The 19,096-nt window shown below is 50.7% G+C and overlaps 2 protein-coding genes across 3 annotated transcripts in view; one reads left to right on the top strand and one right to left on the bottom strand.

Moving 5' to 3' along the window:
* Positions 1–1,339: 1,339 nt before the first annotated feature.
* TLCD3A (TLC domain containing 3A) lies at positions 1,340–5,747 on the bottom strand. Its single transcript, XM_002196215.7, has 5 exons — positions 5,489–5,747; positions 4,530–4,613; positions 2,260–2,473; positions 2,067–2,162; positions 1,340–1,742 (listed from the first exon to the last, which is right to left on the bottom strand). The coding sequence occupies exons 1-5, from the start codon at positions 5,608–5,610 to the stop codon at positions 1,473–1,475; spliced, it is 786 nt and encodes a 261-aa protein (XP_002196251.2). The 5' UTR covers positions 5,611–5,747; the 3' UTR covers positions 1,340–1,472.
* Positions 5,748–5,925: 178 nt separating this feature from the next.
* Positions 5,926–19,096, top strand: part of VPS53 (VPS53 subunit of GARP complex) — a 62,416-nt gene continuing 49,245 nt past the window's right edge. For both annotated transcript variants that reach the window (XM_030287828.4, XM_030287829.4), the window contains exons 1-4: positions 5,926–6,068; positions 8,517–8,597; positions 9,615–9,664; positions 10,432–10,498. In XM_030287828.4, the coding sequence (XP_030143688.4) occupies positions 5,985–6,068; positions 8,517–8,597; positions 9,615–9,664; positions 10,432–10,498 (282 nt within the window). In that variant the 5' untranslated portion in view covers positions 5,926–5,984. The remainder of the gene's footprint in view (positions 6,069–8,516; positions 8,598–9,614; positions 9,665–10,431; positions 10,499–19,096) is intronic.

The raw sequence follows: 19,096 nt of genomic DNA, 5'->3' as shown, positions 1-19,096 counted from the left end.
TTTGCCACCAGCCCTCTCCTAGTCCCAGGAGAATTGCTGGTTTTGCCACGTGCTGCCGGAGGCTGGGAAGTGAGTTGGAGGCTGGGAAGCGAGTTGGGTGAGTTCAGGACAGGCAGGAACCTCTGGAAATCCATGTGTGCTGCTTCTGCCCGGAGGTGGGGGTGCAGCAGTAACCCCACATGTAACACCCCCACCCAGCAATGAACGGCACGTGGAAGAGCCAGCCAGTGGTGTGACTCAGAGAGGAAATCTTTATTGGTCTCCTGATAGTAAATAGGGCAGTGTTAGTGCAAACTGGAGTGCCTCATTGGCTGGGGATATTTTTGTCCTTACATAAGGCACGTTATTTGCAATGAAAACAGTGAGATACAACATCTGTAAAGAGTTGCAGGAGTTTGTAACATCAGCTGGTCTCAGTGGTTACTGTGGAGTCTCTGCAACAACAACCAGGGGTCGGAAGAGGCCCTTTTTGGTTTTTTACACTCTATTCAGAACAGCAGCAGTGGTTGGGACCAGATCCAACACCCAAAAGATCCAGATTTCGCAGAGCTTGGCTGCTGGTTTCAGACAGAAGGAAAGGCACAGAGCTGTCACAGGTCTGTGGGCATGGGGGCTGTGCCAGTGCAGTTCCCTGCCTGGAGCAGGCACAGGAGGCTACAGGAGGATGTGGCTGTCCTGGCTGGTGCTGGCTGCAGGGGATGAACTCAGCTGTGGTCTGATTGCACACACCCTGTGGTGCAGGGCGGGCTGGGGAGCCTGGACCCATTTTGCTAAAAGTGACTAGAAGTGGAAATGGGCTGAACCGGCCAAGGAGCAGCTCAGCATCCTGCTCTGATTCCTTCTGCGCAGCCCCATGGGGGTGGGATGGGGCTGGAGGGATGGACTGTAGAGCTGTTTCCAGCGTGTGGCGGTGCCAGCTGGAGGGCAAGAGCAGAGCAGGGTGTGCCAGGTGGTTTTAAATACCTGCTGGGGGGATGCAGGCCAGATAAAAGCAGCTGTGGTTAGGGGAGGGAAAATTGCATCCCCTGCCAAGGAAGGGCTGTGACAGCAGAACCATTCCCATGATGGCATGAACTTGTGAACTTGAGCACAGGAGTCCCCCCAGCCACTTGTGGTGAAAATCACCGTCGGGATGAGTGGAGCTTGAGCCCAGCAGCAGCAGCAGCAGCAGCGGGAGGTGAGAGTAGAGCTGAAGTCAGAAAAGCTCAGGCACGGCTCTGCAGAGCTGTGCTGCAGCTCCAGCACAGGCTCCCACCCCGCCGCAGCATCCTCCCGGTGTCCGGTGTCAGCGCGGGGAGCCGCCGGTGGGGCGGAACAAGCCCCGCTGTGTGCGAACCTCCGGCCGTGCCGTGCCGTGCCGTGCCAGGCCGGCAGGAGCACACCAGGAAAACCTTCCCGGGTGGGACGTGCTTCCAGCTGCTCCCCGAGGGAAGGGCCGGGGGCTGCCCCGTGCCGGGCCGTTATCAGCTCCGTTATCTGCTCCGGTGTGCGGCAGAGCCGCCGTAGAGCCGGGCGGCCTTGCGGCAGAGGAGGCGGAACCAGTAGAGCTGAGGGGCGATGAGGGAGGCGTTGGCGATGTTGCAGTGCAGGGGGATGCGGAACGGCACCAGGTAAAGCGGGATCCCCACCTGGCGGGCGTAGGCCGCGTACATGAAGGGGAAGAGGAGGATGCGGCACAGGAAGAAGGTCACCAGGATGACGATCCCGTTCACCTTGTGCAGCAGCGTGTCCTGCATTTTGAGCTGGGGGAGGAAGGGAATGTGGGGTGAGCAGCACTTCGGGGTGCTGGTGAGCATCCAGGAGGGCTGGAGGAAGGCAGCACCAGCTCACGGCACAGCCCCCAGTTCTGGGATGCCACTGGGCTTACAGGTGGGACAAAGGGATGGGAAGCTGGGAGGAAGGCAGCACTGCAGGGCAGATTTATGCTGCAGCTGTGGGGCTGCCCCTCTCTGAGACACCCCCCAGCTCAGCCACTGCCTGGAGAGGGGCTGATGGAACCTGGGGCAAGGATAGAGGACAAATTGCTGTGGGATTCCCAGCCCCAAGCCCCGTGCCTCCTGACCTACCTGCATGAGGATTTTGCCCAGCGAAACAAAAGGCGTGCTCAGCTCTGCCATGAAGATGCAGCCCACAAAGAAGTCCCCCAGCTCTCCCCTGAAGTGCTGTAAAGAAAGGCAGCACTGAGCACCTGCAGAGAGGTGGCCAGGAGCCAACACCCAGCATATCCAGGGGGTCCTGGACTCCTGCAGCAGCCCTTACCTGTGTGATGGGGGTGAGCACGATGAGAATGAAGAGGTGGTGGGTCACCATCAGCCGCTCCTGCAGGAGGAAGCTCCACACGCTGGCCAGCGAGTGCTTCTTCTCCAGGATCCCCTTCTCCTGGCTCTTGTGCCAGTGGCAGAGGTACATGACATAGATGTCGTAGGTCATGTAGGGAACCAGCACCCAGATGTACTCCACAGCCAGCCAGTGCCTGGGGAGGGAGAGCACACTCAGAGGCATCACAACACCTCCCAGCACTTCATGATGCTCTCTCTGGGAGTGGAAGAATCTTTAGGACTGAAATGGCAGCATTTCAATGGGTTTTTGAAGCTGAAAGGGGGTGAATTTTAACTCTGGCTCAGCAAGTACAGGCTGACCCAGAGAAAAGGTGCCTGGTACGTGTGGAGGACATATCTCAGTGCTGACCCCGCTGCTGCTGGGCTGTGCCAGGCACTGAGCTCAGCCTGGCCAAGCACAAACACGGCTCTAAGGAGGGATCCTGATTAGCCCCACAGCCAGGTGTTTGCTGCACAGGCCAGAGGCACAGCATTTCGTGGGATCCAGCACCAAGCTGACACCGTTGCACAGGTGATCTTCTCCCTAAACCCTTGGGTCCTCCAGATCTGGTGCTCGGTGGTGGAAACCCCTAATCCTGGGTCTCTCCTGCCTGTCGCTCTGCATCAGCTGGCTGCCTAACCCAGGGAATGTTTGGGAAGCACGTGGAGAACTCAGAGTTAACCAGGGATGGCTGGCCTGGAGTTTAGAGAGTGAAGCACAAAATATCCAATACAGGCAATAAACCCCCATGAGGCGTTTGTCAGTTGGGAAATAATTGCAGGCAGCTGCCTGTTCCCAAAGCATGTTGGAATCCTGTTGCACAATCTGGGCAGCAGCAAACCCTGCTCTGCAGGGACACCAGCCTCCTTAAAATGTCCTGTGTGAAATCACACTCATTAAAAAAAAAAAAAAAAAAGACAAAACCACCCTTTGCTGTTTCTTGGAGAAATGTAGCTTGGGGCTCAAATCTCCTTTTGGTCTCCTGCCATCCCAAGAAAAAAATTTGTTGCAGGAGTTCCCGCAACAAAAAGATGTGAGTGGTGTGAAGGTGGCAAGTGATTGTGTTTACAAACTTGCTGAGGGTTTTGGAGGGCAATTACAGCACCAGCAATATAACGATTGTCTGCCTCTGTAAATAAACTGGCAAATTTTAGTGCAACCTTTGTGATGCTTCCTGGCTCGCTGTCTTGCTGTCATTCTCCAAGGCCCTCCCTGCTGAGCGCTGGGCTCAATTTCCTCCAGATTCAAAGAAAATTGAGGTTTCTGCCCACAAAGTGTTTGCACAGAGCCCTTGGCCTTGAGTACACCCAGGCAAGCAGACAGCTCCGGGGGAAGGAGCGCTGCTGGCAGCACCTTCTGTCTGTGTGGCTTTGGGATTCATCATCTGCCTTATCTATACAGCAGAAATTTTATTTCAGAGCAAAGAGATAACTCATAGACTGCCTGGGTTAAGCAGGTCTGAGGAATCTGGGTAGATATCACTACCTAGAACAAGGCAAGATAATTCCTATCTGTGTATTAAAGACAGGTCTGCTATGGCCAAGGTGGCAGCCCTTCCTAAAAATCACCCTAAAATCGGTGTGTGACAGTCGAATTCCAGCTCAGCATAATTATATTCTTCCCTCCTGCAATCTTCTCTGCTAGTCTGGATAATAGCTCTGTTTTCAAGCCTTCTGACCCAGATTACACTATCACTCCTCCTGAGAGCCACTTCTGGGCAGTTTATCTTAGAGCACCGAGAGCAAGGCACAGGACTTTCCTTTGGAGCAAACTCCATCCCAACTTTACCATTTCTGGACTCTTTCAGAATCCTTTAGCATGCCTTGGTGCACCTCTGAAATCAGTTCTCACTGGGTCTGCTTGACTCTGGAGCAATTTCAGTTTCCAGCAAGGAGACTCCTGACCCCTTCAGAGCTGCTGATGTCTGTATTTCTCTCTCATACACAGCCCATGTTACAGCCCATCCTTTGAGGATACTGGGCTGGCAGAGCACCCCCAGGCTGAGCAAGCTGCTGCTGTCTGGGGGTGCACAGCCAGCACATTGCCCAACCCTTCCAGCCCAAGTGGGGGAAAGAGGAACACAGAACTGCTTTTCCTCTCCCCTTTGTACGTGCAAGCCTTTGGCCGAGCACCCTCCAGCCCCGAGCTGGCTGAGCACATCCTTGGCACGCTCCCCACGGGGCAGAGGGACCTGGTGGGCTTTGGGTTACCTGTCATGCACCACGTTCTTGCAGCTGAGCACAACCGTGATCCCCGACACCGTTGCCATCGTGGCTTGGACTGTTGACACCAGCCTGAAATGGAGAGAGAGGACAGGGGTCACCCCAAATGTGACCCCACAGGGGCTGCCGCAGGAAAGGTGGTGGCACTTAGATGCCCACTCCGTGCACACCTCCTCATGGTGAGGATGTGTGGCTGTGCCAGGCGCTGCCTCCTGGGGGAATCGTGCCAGGTGCCGTCCCTTCCACCCCCGTGGGTCGGTGGAACCGCTGCCGGTTCCCCGTGGGCAGAGGGAGGGAGAGCTGCAGCGGAGCATCCCCACCCCGACAAGGGTACCACGGTGAGGGGTCCAGCGGGGCAGGGCCGGGTGGAGATGCCCATGCTCGGGGGGGATGCTCTCACTCGTGGGGGGATGCTCTCACTCTGGGGGATGCTCTCACTCGGGGGGGGATGCTCTCACTCTGGGGGGATGCTCTCACTCTGGGGGATGCTCTCACTCGGGGGGATGCTCTCACTCGGGGGGATGCTCTCATTCGGGGGGGATGCTCTCGGGGGGATGCTCTCACTCTGGGGGATGCTCTCACTCGGGGGGGATGCTCTCGGGGGGATGCTCTCACTCTGGGGGATGCTCTCACTCTGGGGGATGCTCTCACTCTGGGGGATGCTCTCACTCTGGGGGATGCTCTCACTCTGGGGGATGCTCTCATTCGGGGGGATGCTCTCATTCGTGGGGATGCTCTCATTCCGGGGGATGCCCATGCTCGGGGTGCTGCTCCTGCCGCCGGTCCTTGCTCCCCCCGCGGGATCTGGGCTTGGCACAGCCAAGGACCGTCCCCCGGAGCATCGCGGCACCCCCGGGTCCAGGCTCACGGCCGGCGGGACTCGGTGCTCTTGGCCCTCCCGGATCGCTCCCGCTGCCCATCCCGGTCCCGGCGGGTCCCGCCCGTACCTGCCGCTGAGGAGGATGCGTTCCTTGAGGCTCCATCCCGGGGCGGCCCAGCGCAGCAACCGGATGCAGAGGATGAAGAGCCCCGGGAAGAAGGCGGAGGCGAGGGCCAGCGTCCGCCACATGGGGACGGGCGAGCGCGCTGCCTCCCGCCGCCGCTTACCAACAGCCGGCCGGGCGGCGGCAGAGCCCGGCTCGGCCCGGCTCGGCGCGGCTCAGCTCGGCTCGGCTCGGCCCGGCTCGGCTCGGCCCGGCTCGGCTCGGCTCGGCCCGGTTCTGCTCGGCTCGGCTCGGCTCGGCCCGGCTCGGCTCGGCTCGGCTCGGCTCGGCCCGGCCCGGCTCGGCTCGGCTCGGCTCGGTCCGGACGCGCCCCGCTCCGCCGGGCGGAGGCCCCGCCCCCTCGCGGTGAAGCCCCGCCCACCCGGGGTGGCCCCGCCCACCGCGGCCCCGCCCCGGCGCCGCCCGCCCCGCCCCTCACGGCGGAAGCGGCGGCGCCGCCATGGAGGAGGACGAGCCGGAGCTGGAGGCCGGGCTGGAGGCGGCGCTGGAGCTGGCGCCCGCCGTGCAGGCCGCCATCGAGCAGGTGCGCCGGGCGGGTCCCGCCGCTCCGGGGACGGTGCGGCCGCGGCCCGGGCCGCTCGGTGCGCTCCCCGCCGGCCCCGGGCCTTCCGCCGCTGGGCCCGGGCCGGGCCCCAGCGTGGCTCGTCGTGTCGCGGTCGGTGCCAGCCGTGCGGTGCTGTCCCCGTCGGTGGTGTGCAGAGCACCCCGGTGATTTGTTATTTCAGCCCGGTGCCCGTGGCTGGAATGGGGATAACCGAAATGTCCTGCTTTGGCTTGTGGTGAAACACGGGGATTTCATCCTGGGCACTGCCCAGGCTCCCCAGGGAATGGGCACGGCCGCGAGGGTGCCAGAGCTCCAGGAGAGTTTGGGCAGCGCTGCCAGGGATGCTGGGGTGTGTGTGCAGGGCCAGGAGTTGGATTTGATCATCTCTGTGGTCCACCACAACTCAGGGGATTCTGTGTTCCCCGAAACCCTTCGTGGCACTTGGAGCCCATCCTCTGAGAATCCACAGTCAAACCATGGCTCTTGTCCTCTGTGACTGAGCCTGCCCTGCCTGCTGCCACCCTTCCATCCCTGGAGCAGAAGTCTGGGCAGCAGCAGTGTCTGTCTCACAAAGTAGCACTCAAATAAGTTTTTTGCAATTTTCTTGAGTGTTGAGGCCTGTAGGTCGCTTTTGGTGGCCCTCCTGGAAGAGCAAGGGGTGACCTTGGGAACTGGTAGATTAAATGTTAGCTTCTAAAGGGGACCTCGACCCTGTCCAGAGAAAAAAATCCTCTGCACTTGCAGGTATGAGTTTTTGAGCAGTGGAGAACCCACCACATGCCTGGCTGAATTATTTTAACAAAGACTTAAGCTGTAGTAAAATATTCACATCCTGAGCAGTGGAGAAGTTGAGGATGACACCACCCGATGCTTTCCAACTTCCTCTCTGGCGCTTCTCAACTCAATAATCCCATTGTTCCTGTCAGTGTTCCTGAACCAGTTTTTGGGGCAAAACCTGCCCAGTTCTGGTGAAATGAGCAGAGCTGGCTCAGCTGCCCTGCCGGAAGCAGGGTGGGGAGCACAGGCAGGGCTGGTGCCTCACCAAACCCAGGCTAGCATTTCTGATTAATAGGTTGTGACAAACTCCTGGGAGTGACAGCTCCTGCAGCTGCTCCAGCTGCCTGCAGCACTGATCCCTATCTGCAGTTTGAGCTCCTGAGCAGCCTTTATCTTCCCATCTCACCTCTTGTTTCATCTGCTCTTAATACTTGTGGAGATTTAGGCTTTGTGGAGATTAATTGAGTGTGAGCTTGGAGCAGGATGGGCTGGGTGTGATGCTGCATTTACCGTGGGGTGATGTCAGAGCATTTTCTTCACTCACCACGGACTCATGCATGTTTAACTGCTGCCTGCTTCTCCTCAGCTGCAGGAGTGACTGGGAAGGCTTCCCAGGAGGGCTGGTTCGGGCAGAATTTGCTTTGATCTCACAGAATCACTGATTTTACAGTGCAAAATGTGTAAAACAACATAAATGCTGCTTCATGTGCCCAGGTGTGAGCAGGGGGATGCTGTGGGGTCAGCTCTGCTTTTGCCAGGGGGGTGTTGGCCATGGCGTGCAGAGCTGGTGGCTCTGAAAATATTGGACAAATAGCAGAATTTGGCTCTGTAGTAGCAGAAAATGGCTCTGTAAATATGGGACAAATAGCAAAATCATGGAGTACTTTGGGTTGGAAGGGACCTTAATGACCATCTAATTCCTTCCACCATCACAGGTGGGTCCAAACCTCATCCAGACTGGCCTTGAACCCCTCCAGTGATGGGACATCCACAGCTTCAGGGTGGGAGCAGAGAAGGGAAAGCACCACACTTCAGTCTGTGAGGACAAAAAGCAAAGCTTGGCGGTCATGTTTGTGTTCTTTGGGCTTCTGAGGAGAGAAAAGATCTGTTTGCACCACAGCTGCTCTTTCCCCCTTCCTAAATCATTCAGCAGATTGTGTTTCTCTTCCTCTTCTGTGAAAAGTGGCAAACCCAAGTCTCTAGAGAACTTGTACAGCCACTCCTTAATTCATCACGTTTCTTATTACAGTGCTGTGGAAAGCAAGTCCTCTGTCTGTCACCATGAGGCCTGGCAAAGCTCTTGCCAAGAGCCTCAGTTTGTCCCCAGACAACAACAAAAGCATCAGCGTGGTTTGGGATGCAGAGCTCACGTGTCTTGGGAATTCCTGGATGGATGGATTGTGCCAGGGCTGCGTGTGGAATCGTGTGTGTGAATTATCTGTGTTTATCCAGGCTGATATCCACAGGAATTTTGGGAGGTCACAGCCCTGCAGAGCATGTGGCTGCTCTACTCCTGGCCACTTGTTAGAGAAATGCTGTGAAACACGACTGGAAGCCGGTGCTGAAGGAATGAAAAGTTGTAGAAACTGTGTGAAGTTACAGAAATTACTGATGATGGTTGATTGTGTTTGTTTTTCTCCCTCTTTGCAGGTATTTCCCAGCCAAGATCCACTGGACAGAGCAGATTTCAATGCTGTGGAGTATATTAATGCTCTCTTTCCCACTGAGCAAGTAAGTCATGCTCCAAATACTCTCAAACTTCATTTTCACACTTTTTACTATCAGATTTTACTTCCACACTTTACTGTCAGGGTAACCTGATAGCAAAGGACCAAAGTAGTGTTTAAACCTGTACCCAAACCTTTTATTTTAAACACTAGCACAGGAAATAAAGCTTTAACAATAATCACTTCTTAAATTTGCAGCTCACTGGGTTTGCTGTCATTTTGTGGTCTCTTTTCACCCAGAGTGCTGCAGTTAAAGTCCTGCTTTGATTTGTGGAAATAAATTAATGGAATAAATTTCATAGCTTGCCATATATCAATCATTGGTGAGTTCCTGGGGATTTTCAGCCAAATCAGGCAGGTGTTGCCTGTACAATATCACAGGAGATTTTGAACCCAATTATTTCTCTTGGGATTTAAAGAATGAGATTTCTGTGGGCCCACATCCCTGCTTTGTCTTCCCAGCCTCAGCCCCAGGGGAGTTTTGGATTAACCTCTTGCCAAACAGAGATGTTTCTACAGGTGAAATCTGTGTCTTGAGGCTGCTCCAACCTTTACCATGTCTGAGATCCTCTGCACCACCGTGGTTTTGGCTTGCAGCTTTCTCTAGTGGTGTGGCTTGGCTTTTTTCCCTTTGCCAGCAGTGAGGAGCTGTTTCCCCAGCAGTGCCTTCAGTGCATCTCCTTCCAGCCTGTTTTCTGCAGGGGGGTCTCAGCCCAAAGGCAGAGGCTCAGTCCCCATCCCCAGTGCCCACTGGAGGTCACTGTCACACCGTTCTGCTGCCAAAGGACAGAGCTCAGGCATGGGGGAAGCCCTGACCTGTCTTTTTCTGCTCTTGGTGATGTGACAGAGAAGCAGCTGAGTTGTTGTCTCAGTTCTTACACCTGTAAAACAAAGCCATTGCTCTCCTCTTCCTCAAACCCTTCTGTGATGAAGTATTTGGGATCACAGCTGACATATTCCTCTGTAAAACATTCACCATTTCACTTCTCTCTGATTTTTTTTTTCTTTTCTTATATTCCAGTCTTTGGCAAACATTGATGAAGTTGTGAACAAGATCAGGTTGAAAATAAGGTAAATATTTCTGCATTTCATTGCATATCAGGTGTGATGGTCAGCAAGGCTCATAAATGCAGCCTTTGTGCTGCAGCTGACAGGATTTAGTTTGTTTAAAAGGCATGGATAGCACCAGCCTCGAGTCTAAAAAGCAATTATAATTTTTATATTTCACTTCTATTAAGTGCTCTTCAGGCTGTTTAAGCTGATGTGTTGTAAAGTGCAGCTTTGAAAAACAACTAAGTATCAAAAATACCAAATTTTAGTACAGTTTGAAGGCTGAGTGAGCAAACTACCCAAAAGACTCAGTTGCCAAGAATTCATTGCTTTTGGGGTCAGAATATAAATTGTAAAAACTCTCACTCTCTATTTTTGAATTGTCATTATTGGTCCTAAAAGTACAAAATTAAACACAAGTGTGCATGAAATACTTAAATTTTCTGTGCTGGCTGATACTGCCAACATGAAATGATTGAGACAGCACTTTCACATGTGGGAAGTTGAAATGCAAACAGACAAAGGATAGCTGACAATATTGCTTAAAGGAACAGGAATGCCAGAAACCCTGGTTAAATTAGGAAATGAATTTTTATTTTTGCAACAGGATTTAGAAATTGTGCAAGATAGTGCCATTGAACAGAGAGAGAGGGGGGAAATAATGACTTTAGCATTGGTAAGAGCAGGTTTTTTTGTTTTAAATTGGTTCTGTAGCTCTCAGGACTCCCCCAGTTGTTTGGGTCAGGCTCACAGAGGCTGGGTTTGACACTCTGGGGTTTTTCCTGCAGGAGGTTGGACGACAACATCCGAACTGTGGTGAGGGGACAGACCAACGTGGGACAGGATGGCAGGCAGGTATGAGCAGCCAGGAGTGCCAGGGCTTCTCAGCTTGGCATGTCACACTGAGGAGTGGCTCTGGCAGGCAAAACTCCGCTGCTGCTGTTCCAGAGATGCTTCTGTGCCTCTTACACTGATGAGCTGCTCGCTCAGCAGCTGTGCTGACCTGCCTCGCCCTCTGAAGGGAAGTGAATGAGGAATTGATTTAAAGATTAAAAGCAGGAGGCGTGTGTGCCACTCTGGAGCTGATGATAAAACGATCAGCACTGAACAGGTACAAGTACATTTGATCCTGGGTAGGGATCAATACAAGGCTGTTTGTCCTTTTCACTGGTTTGCTGAGCTGTCCCAAGTTGTTGGTCATTGTGCTGATCACTGGCTGCCTCTTCCTCTTGCAGCTCCTGTTCACCCTTCAGGTTTTCACTTGTTTTCTGCCTGACAGAGGTGTTTGCTGGGGGTTCAGTATTGGTGAGCACAGCCATGTCTGCAGGGACTGTGGGTGCTCAGCTTGGCCCCCGTGTCAGCTGATTTTGAGGTCTCACCTGGTTTGGCTCTGTTTCCTGTCCTGTTTCAGACCAGGGACATGGGACCTTGAACTATCAGTCAAGGTTCCTCAGTAGCTTCTTAATACCAGCCTTAACACTGGCATGGGGTAATTATTTTCCACTCCTTGCTGTCACAGCAATCAGTATCTATTTCTAATCCTATTTGTGCCACAGAGCCCTTGGATGGAATTATTTAACCTGCCTATGCATTTGTATTGCTTTAGAAAAACGTGAGAGATGCTCATCTGTCCTAGCAGAAGCAGTTGAATCATGGATGTCTAAGCACTGCTGTTAAACTGGGGATGTGCTTGGGCTGTGGCTTACCTGGGAGTGGTGCTGCCTGTAATTACTGTGCAGGAGTCAAACAGGCAATCAGGTGGGGAGGCAATTACAGAAATTGAGGAGGAAGTGGAAACTGGTGCAGTGCTTGGAGAGTTTGGCAGTGATTGGGAAGTTGGTGCTGTTGTGGCCTCTTGGGCCCATCTGAGAGGATAAATTCTCTGAAAGACCACAAAAGAGTGAGATGAGAAGAGCTGTGGGTGAGATTTGCCTGGAGTGCCTGAGGACTTGGAGAAAAGAACACGAGCCGTGCCATGATCAGTGCCTGTGGGATCACAGGAGCATTTCTGTGCTGTGGAGATTGGCCAGCTTTGCTCAGAGCTCTGTCCTGTGTCTGTGCTTTCTCACTCCTCCATCCATTTGAAGCTCTCCAAGGCATGGACAGATGGACCTGCACAGTGTCCTGCTCTGAAGCACCAGGAAGGCACAGCTGGCTGTGCTGCCCTTCCTGCAGTTTGCTTGTAAAGGAACCAGTTAAAATCCTGATTATGTAAAAACTTTCAAGTGTTCACTCGTGTGTCATTGCAGGACATATTTCAAGTGGGCCTAGTGCTGCAGTTAATCACAAATATTCCTGTATTTAGCTGTGGATTTTCCTGTTTTCCCTAATTTTGCTGCTTTGCAAAGTACCAGCAAACTTTAAGACAGATGCCAGAGCATGCAGTTGCATGGGCTGAGGCCAGACAATCTCCCAGGAGCACAACTGTTGTTTCTTGCTTTGAGATCCTAACAAATACTGAAACCATTCAATTATTTAAAGTGTTACTTCTCTGGGAAGAAAAATAGATTAATTCTGAAATGCTGTGAGCTTTTTCTTTCTATGTTTCTAATCCAAGGTCATCATTTCACACCTGGGTATGCATTTTTTGTGTGAATTGCTGGAATTAGAATGTTGGAGTGGCAGGACTTGGCTGGGTCTTGAAGTTTAAAGCAGTGAAGGAGCATCAGCAAGCTCAGATTTTGGAGGTCACCTTACAGTGCTGCAGAACTCTTGAATGGCATTTCAGTTTGAGATGGAATTTGATATTTGTCACCCCAAAATCAGAGGAAACCTAGAAGAAACATTTGCTGCTGTTGTCACCCCTGCACTGTGTCCCTTGAGTGTCCTGGGTGCTGCGTGGGGGAGTGAGGCAGCTCTTTTCACACCAAATCACTCTGTTGATAGCAGATTGTGGGGGTGAAAACCTTGTTTTCCAGCTTCAGCTGCCTGTTGCTGTGCTGAAAAGTGCCATTGTTTTACCAGCATATTCTCAGGGGGAATCAAGGACACTTGGAAATGTTTTTATAGAGTAAGAGGCATGACTTCTCCCACTGGAAGAGGAAGGATTTTATTTTCCAATGCCTGGTAAGAAATTGTTTTGAAACAACTGAAAACAAGGTGCTGTTAAGGCAAGTCAGTTCTATGCTTCAAAGGGAGTTGCTGTTTTCCTTATTTAGTTTTCCTGGTAATTTGTTCCCACAGCAAAATTAAGTTCTTGTTTCTACTGATCTTAGATTCTTACTAAATTTGTAGGAAACTTGTATCCTCGAGACCAGTATTTCCCTGCAAAATTAGATTGACACATCCACATGGATAAATAGTGTCATCCTGTGAGCCTCACCCTTAGGCAGCCCAGGATGAAGATCATTATTGCATTTTATCATCATAACCACAACTGCAAACCCTTGATTAGTGAGGAAACAGTTGGTAACCAGCTTTTGCAAGAGGTTTGAAACAAAGCTTAAAGGCAGCCACATCAGTAAGTTTTATCTCTGATCTTCTTCCATTTGTACTCTTACCATAAGAGATGTCTCCTGCCTGTAGTGCACAGCCCTTGCAGCATGCTGGCTTCTGGAGAAGTCAGAAATTTTTGGAAAATTCCTGTCTTTTGATTTCTGTCCCTTGGCACACTGAGATCCAAGAGGAATAATCCATCATCTCTGAAAGGATGTGCCATAAATGAAAGTGCATCTGAACTCTCATTTTGTAGCTGCTTGAATTTCAGTGGGAGCTCAGGATCCTGTGTATTTAACTGCAGGATTGAGCCTGAAAGGTGTTTTTCAAAAACCTCTTCATTTAAGTCACATTCTCTCCTAACAGTCCCTGATACTGTGGCCAGTGTTTGCCAGCATTGCTGACTGTGTTGTGTTGGAGATGTCCTTGTCTGAGGGGTAAATAATAGTTTGAATAAACATCCTTTCAGTCTCTGACTTCCTTCCAAAGGAAATACAAACCTTGGACGCAGTGACAGAAGCAAAAAAAAAGTTGTTTAAGTCAAAGCAAGCCAGGAGGGGATTCTTTGCTGAGTCTTTCCCTCAGCTGTCTGTGCTGGTCCATCCCTGCTGCCCTGGCAGGTGAGGGAGCTCAGCCTTGGCTTTCCCACCTCCTGTCAGCCAGAGCTGCCCAAAAAATGCTTGGGAATCTCATGCAGGCACTTCATTCAATGCTGCTTGAATTACTGGGGTTTACCACAAACCCTTTTTTGGACACCAGGCAGGTTCCTGGAAGACAAGATGAGGTTATCAGCCATGCCAGCCTGGGTTTTTTTGGAGGAGAAGGGGTTGTTCACCAACTGAGCTTTCCAAAGCTGTCTTGTAGAGAGCTGCACCTTCCCAGCTGTCCAGGAGAGGGGAGCCCAGCCTTGGTTTTGAGAGCAGGAAAACATTTTCAGAGGAATCTAAATCCCAGTCTGACCCAGTGGGGAATATGGAGTGTGCAGCTCTGGAAATGTGCTCTCCATGCTCCTTAAGGAAAAGGAGACCTCAGGGATAGGAAGTCCAAAATCCTGATTGCAGATCCAGCTGCTGTGCTCCCTGTGATGGAGTCTCCTGTCCTGTCTGGCTGGGATGATTGGGAATGTGTATCTGTTTGGGATAACACTTCTGTGCCCCTCTGCCTACTGAGGTAATGGAGCAGTGCTTTGAGGTGAGTTATAACTATGAGAAGGCATTTCAGTAAGAAATTTTTATGTGAAAATAATTTTTTTTTGTCTATCAGCTTTTAAACTGTTCCCCAAACAGTCTTGCTCGTGTACACGTGTGTGGATAAATTAGCAGTGAGGTGTCTGAAAAAACAGATTTTGAGTCTAAAAATAAAGGCCATCAAATAGCTGTGGCCCCAAATGAGTTATTTAAGCAGCTCTAAAGACAGGAATGCTCCCTTCCCTACAAAGCATAACGTTTCCCAGTTCAAAGCATCTGCCTTTTTGAAATTTTGCCCTAGAATTTCCTCCAAATGCAAAAGCCTTAAAATAGTCTGGCTCATTTGGCTTCCCCTTCCTGGTGCGATATTTCAGCAAAATCTGCAGACAATGCCCCGAACCTCAGAAATTATCTCACTAATGATCCTTTTTTGGGAGGAAACAACAGCCGTGGGTGGAACATTCCTCTGTAGGGCGTAACAAAATTTTCCTTGGGAGTCCCAGACTTGGACTATTTTGGATGCCTTGGGAGAGGCTGGGAATGCAGGAGCTGCTGTGCTTCGCTTGTAACAGTTTCTAGGGAGCCAGTGCTACGCAATTTTTCCTCTGGAAGGTTTTTTTTTTCTTTTTTTTTTCCTCAGAGCTGCTGCTGAACTGGAGTGGGGGCTGACCTTGCTGAGAGCTGCAGCCCAGTTGTGGCATAATTTCCTCTGTGCCCTGGGGTGCAGGATAAAAATTTCCCATTGATTTTTCCACTCTGTATGGTTTGGTGGGTCACTCCTCAGCTGTGTTTATTGCTGGAGCTCCTTCGTGGACTGGCTGTAATTTTTTTGACAGTTGCTGACATGCCTTTGCTGGTTGTTTGGCTGAAGCTGCTTCACCTATCAGGCTTTTGTCCTTGTAATAAGTAGCCTCTGCATCTGCTGCTGGTTTAACCCTTGGCAGTGTCTGTGCAACCAGGGTGAATAAAGGTGAGGTGGATTCAGCTGAAATCCGTTTTGGAAAGAATCAAGAGCCCCAGAGCAGGCCCAAGATCCCAAATGGATTTGTGGCTTGATAGTTTGAATCTAAATAAAACCCAACAGGCTTCTTTCTGTTATCTGTGGTCCATCTTTCTCTTCCTGCCCTGTGCACACAGTGTATGTAAATGACTGAATTGCATCAAATGAGGACTGTGTTTCAAAGAAAAATGTGGTTTATTGCTTAATGTGTCTGACTCCGTTAGGGTCTAGCTCAATTAGTGCTAGAACAAAGTTTAGCATTAACAAGAAGAGCAAATGGATGTGCCTGGGCTGGGAAAAGCTTTGGATGTTTCTCATGGCTGAAGATACTGGCTGATAAATTGGATTGCTTGGGTTGGCTCCTTCTTTGTTTTGCTTCATGAAAACAGTGATATATATTTTCTTTCTCATAACTCCAGCAGTACAAGAAAAGGGATGGCAGCTGCTGTGGTCAAGTAATAGGAATATATCCTTGCTGCCCAGACAGTTCAGTTGGCTATCCCATCCTTTGGTCAGCCAGAGCTGTCCTTTCTCCTGGCATGTGAAAATGAACATCTGGGCTCTGCAGCTGTGGGGAGGCTCTGCCTGCCCTGCCCTGGGTGTGCTGCAGAGTCTGGCAGTGTTTGAGCCTGTGGAAAGAGGAGGCTGTGTCTGGCAGAGAAAAATGCCCACAGGTTGTGGGTTTGACAAGGTCAGAGCTGGAAGTATGTGAAATACTCCCTTGGTTTTTCTTTCTTTAAATAGAGATCAGGAAACACTTTGCAGAATCAATACAGGGAGGAAGGAGGAGATGAAGATGGAGAGTGAGCAGAAGAAGAAGAGGGATGCAGTAGGAGTGGGGTCCTCTGCTGCTTTTCTGAGCAGTGTCCTGAGCCCCAGGGCAGCTGGTGGGTGGTGTCACCGCAGTCAGTGGCTTGTCCCCTCCAGTTTTGTGAGGGCTGGGTGCAGGCAGTGTCCCCATGTCACGCAGGGAGGTGCTTTTGTGCCCTGTGTCCACAAACCTGCTTAAGAAGCAGCTCTGTTGCTTCTCCCTCCTTCACCTCCCTCTCCTTGTGTGGAGGTGACTTTTCTGACTGCAGGTTGTGTTTCACAATGAACTGAGGCACTCAGTGCCTGCACAGCTCCTACCCTGGGCACTTTCCTGCCATTTATTTCTTTTATTTAAACACATGCTCACTTCCAGCCATCAAATTCCAGTGCTGCTTCCTTGGCCACAGTGCCCAGCTTTGGCTTGTGTGGAAGGTGTTGATGCTGCCCCTGCTGCTGGGACAGCACTGACTGTCATAATCTCTTAATAAATAACTAAACCTAAGTCTCTGAAATATTTGGGGGCTATTTTGTGTCACAATCCCTGATGTTGTAAGCACCATCTTTCAGTTATGTTAATTCTCTCCTGCCAGGCTAAGCTTTATCACCTGGATTTTTATGAATGGGTCATTATTCTGAAATGTGAGCATATGAAATATGACTAGTGTTAGATTTCAATTCCTTTTTAAGATAGTGAATGGATTGGGGTTAAATACGGCGTTTTAAGCTGTGTGACTTCATATATTTTATAAAAAGTCATGCCACAGATTCTATAAGGCTCCAACTGAGTGATTAAAGTCCCATAATATTCTTTTGTAACCCATGAATAATAAGCAGGAGCTGAGCTGCCAAAATGAATCAAAAGTGAGTTTCATTCAGAGTCATTTCCCTAGTGAATTGTGACAGCTGGACAATGTCCTTCCCTTGTAGAGACACTGAGCTTTTTCTAGCCCAGAACACGTTCAGTGAACAAGGTTTCAGGTGAATGGCGTGCCAGGAAGAACCAGTGCTGTTTATTCTCATGCTGGCATAACTTTTGCCATCTGCTGCAAGGCAGGAGCAAGTCTGAGCTTGACCTTGCCTTGTGCTTCAGTTCAGGGGATGTTCCTGTCCTGCAGCCTGAGGCTGGGGTTGTGCTGGAGGTGCTGAAGGCACTGCAAGCTGCAAACTGTGACCAGTCCTGTGTGGTTTTGATGCCAACAAAGCAAGAAACCCAGCTTGAAAACAGAATTCCAAACAGGCAGGAGATTGTGTCTTACTGTGGATATTTAGAATTCTTTTTTCCCCACTTTATTGTCTTTTTTTGTTTGGTTGTTGCCTCACATTTTTGGTGTGTGGTCATGTTTATTCCAGCTGTGTTGCATCCATGCTTATAGCAGGTAAACTGACAGGAATTCCACTTGGAAATCCCCACTTGCAGGGCTCCTGGTGTGGTTATCCTTTCCCCCTATTTATATTTCCTTTAAACTCTTAACCTGTGCTGATTTTGACTGGGGCAGAGAAAGAGCCCCATCCTTGTGATGAAAATTAACTCTACCCCAACCCAAACCAGCACATGAACCTGGATATGAATTCATCTTGCAAAATCTGATGTAACTTGAGTGGTTGCTGAACTTACCCCCCACAGAAGTCAAGCTCTGATATTGCAGATGTGGCTCTGATATTGCAAATATCACCGACTGCAGTGTGCAAACAAATCAGCTGGAGTCCCTCAGTCATTTACAGTCTTCCCAAATAAATTCAGTGTGTTTTCCTTCTGATCAAGCAGATGGAGGGAGGATGAGCAGCATTGCCAGGGGCACTGGGTTATCCAAGGCTGTCCTGGGCACAGGGAGGTGCAGCAAACACCTGCAGTCAGGGTGTCAACACAAACAGGAGGGCACAGACTCACACTTTGGCTATTCTGACATAGATAAGGAGAATAATGAGTGTCTGCACGGGGAGATTTTGCTAGATGATAATAGTGTTTAATTTTGGGCGTGGGGCAAGGCTGTGGCTGCTCACCTGCCACGTGATGAAGCTGTACTAACCCACCATGAGGCCCAAGCCTGATGAAGCTCCAGAGACTTTACTTTTTAAGTTATGCAATGCCCACAATTAGGGTTTAAATGGCCACACTGCCCAGGTGCAGATTAGGTACTGTAAAACTCATGTAAAATTACTCACTGGAGCAAGGCCACCCAAACCTCTGTCACAGCACATCAGCACCTTTCTCACAGTGCAGACACCCCTGTGCAGGGCTGGGTGATGCATAAAAACTGGGATGCTGCAGACACCCCTGTGCAGGGCTGGGTGATGCAGTAAAATCTGACAGCTCAGAGAGGTGCTGGACCAGCCCAGGGGTGCAGTTCAGGAGTTAAGCTGCAAGGTTTTGGCCAGAACTACCTGGAAATCACCTGTCACTTCACCCCGTGTGTCTGTCAGTGTTTGTGCAGCTGTTGAGAACGTGGGGTTTGATTTCTAAGCATGATTTGGGGTTAAGTGAAGGGGCAGTTCCAGCAATTTTGAGCTTCGTGCAGTGTTGGATGTAATCTGCTGATATAAAGTGTCCTGTGCAGCCTGAGTGGTTGGGATTGGAGCTGATGACACAAAACTCTCTTCTTCAGTGACAATTGTAGTAGTTATGTACTATTTGCTGAACTCCCAGGGTAGAAATCTGCTAAAATCAAGCCCCAGGGTGATGAGCCCTTCAGGTTTGTCTGCTCAGGGAAATCAGCTGGCACTGTCCTGTGCTGAGACAAGCCCAGGCTTCAGCTGCAGTGGTTTAGCCCTGGCTGTAAAACGTGATGGTTTTCTCTAAAATGAAATCAGTCTGAGAATCAAAGTAAATTTCCACCCTTCCCCAATCTGGAGGGACTCGTTCGTATGAGGTTTCAGCAGCAGAAAAATGTGAGGCTGGTTCCAGTGTGAGAGGGTTTCTTTGAAATCTCCACAGCTGAGGCTCCTCAGAGAATTGGGGATGGGAACTTTATTTTTAGTCGTGGTCTAGATTTTCATTGATCTGGGCTGGAAGTGTGGCAGCAA

The sequence above is a fragment of the Taeniopygia guttata genome, chromosome 19 (genome assembly GCF_048771995.1).
Source record: "Taeniopygia guttata chromosome 19, bTaeGut7.mat, whole genome shotgun sequence".
Lineage (NCBI taxonomy): Eukaryota > Metazoa > Chordata > Aves > Passeriformes > Estrildidae > Taeniopygia > Taeniopygia guttata.
This window is presented reverse-complemented; position numbering and strand designations above follow the sequence as displayed.

Bases quoted from the DNA above. Each gene is read 5' to 3' on its own strand.
- TLCD3A (XM_002196215.7), bottom strand. From the start codon at position 5,610: ATGTGGCGGACGCTGGCCCTCGCCTCCGCCTTCTTCCCGGGGCTCTTC. The intron at 2,474-4,529 runs GTAACCCAAAGC...CTCCCTCCCCAG, and splicing joins AAGAACGTGGTGCATGACAG to GCACTGGCTGGCTGTGGAGT. The intron at 2,163-2,259 runs GTAAGGGCTGCT...CTTTCTTTACAG, and splicing joins TGCTCACCCCCATCACACAG to CACTTCAGGGGAGAGCTGGG.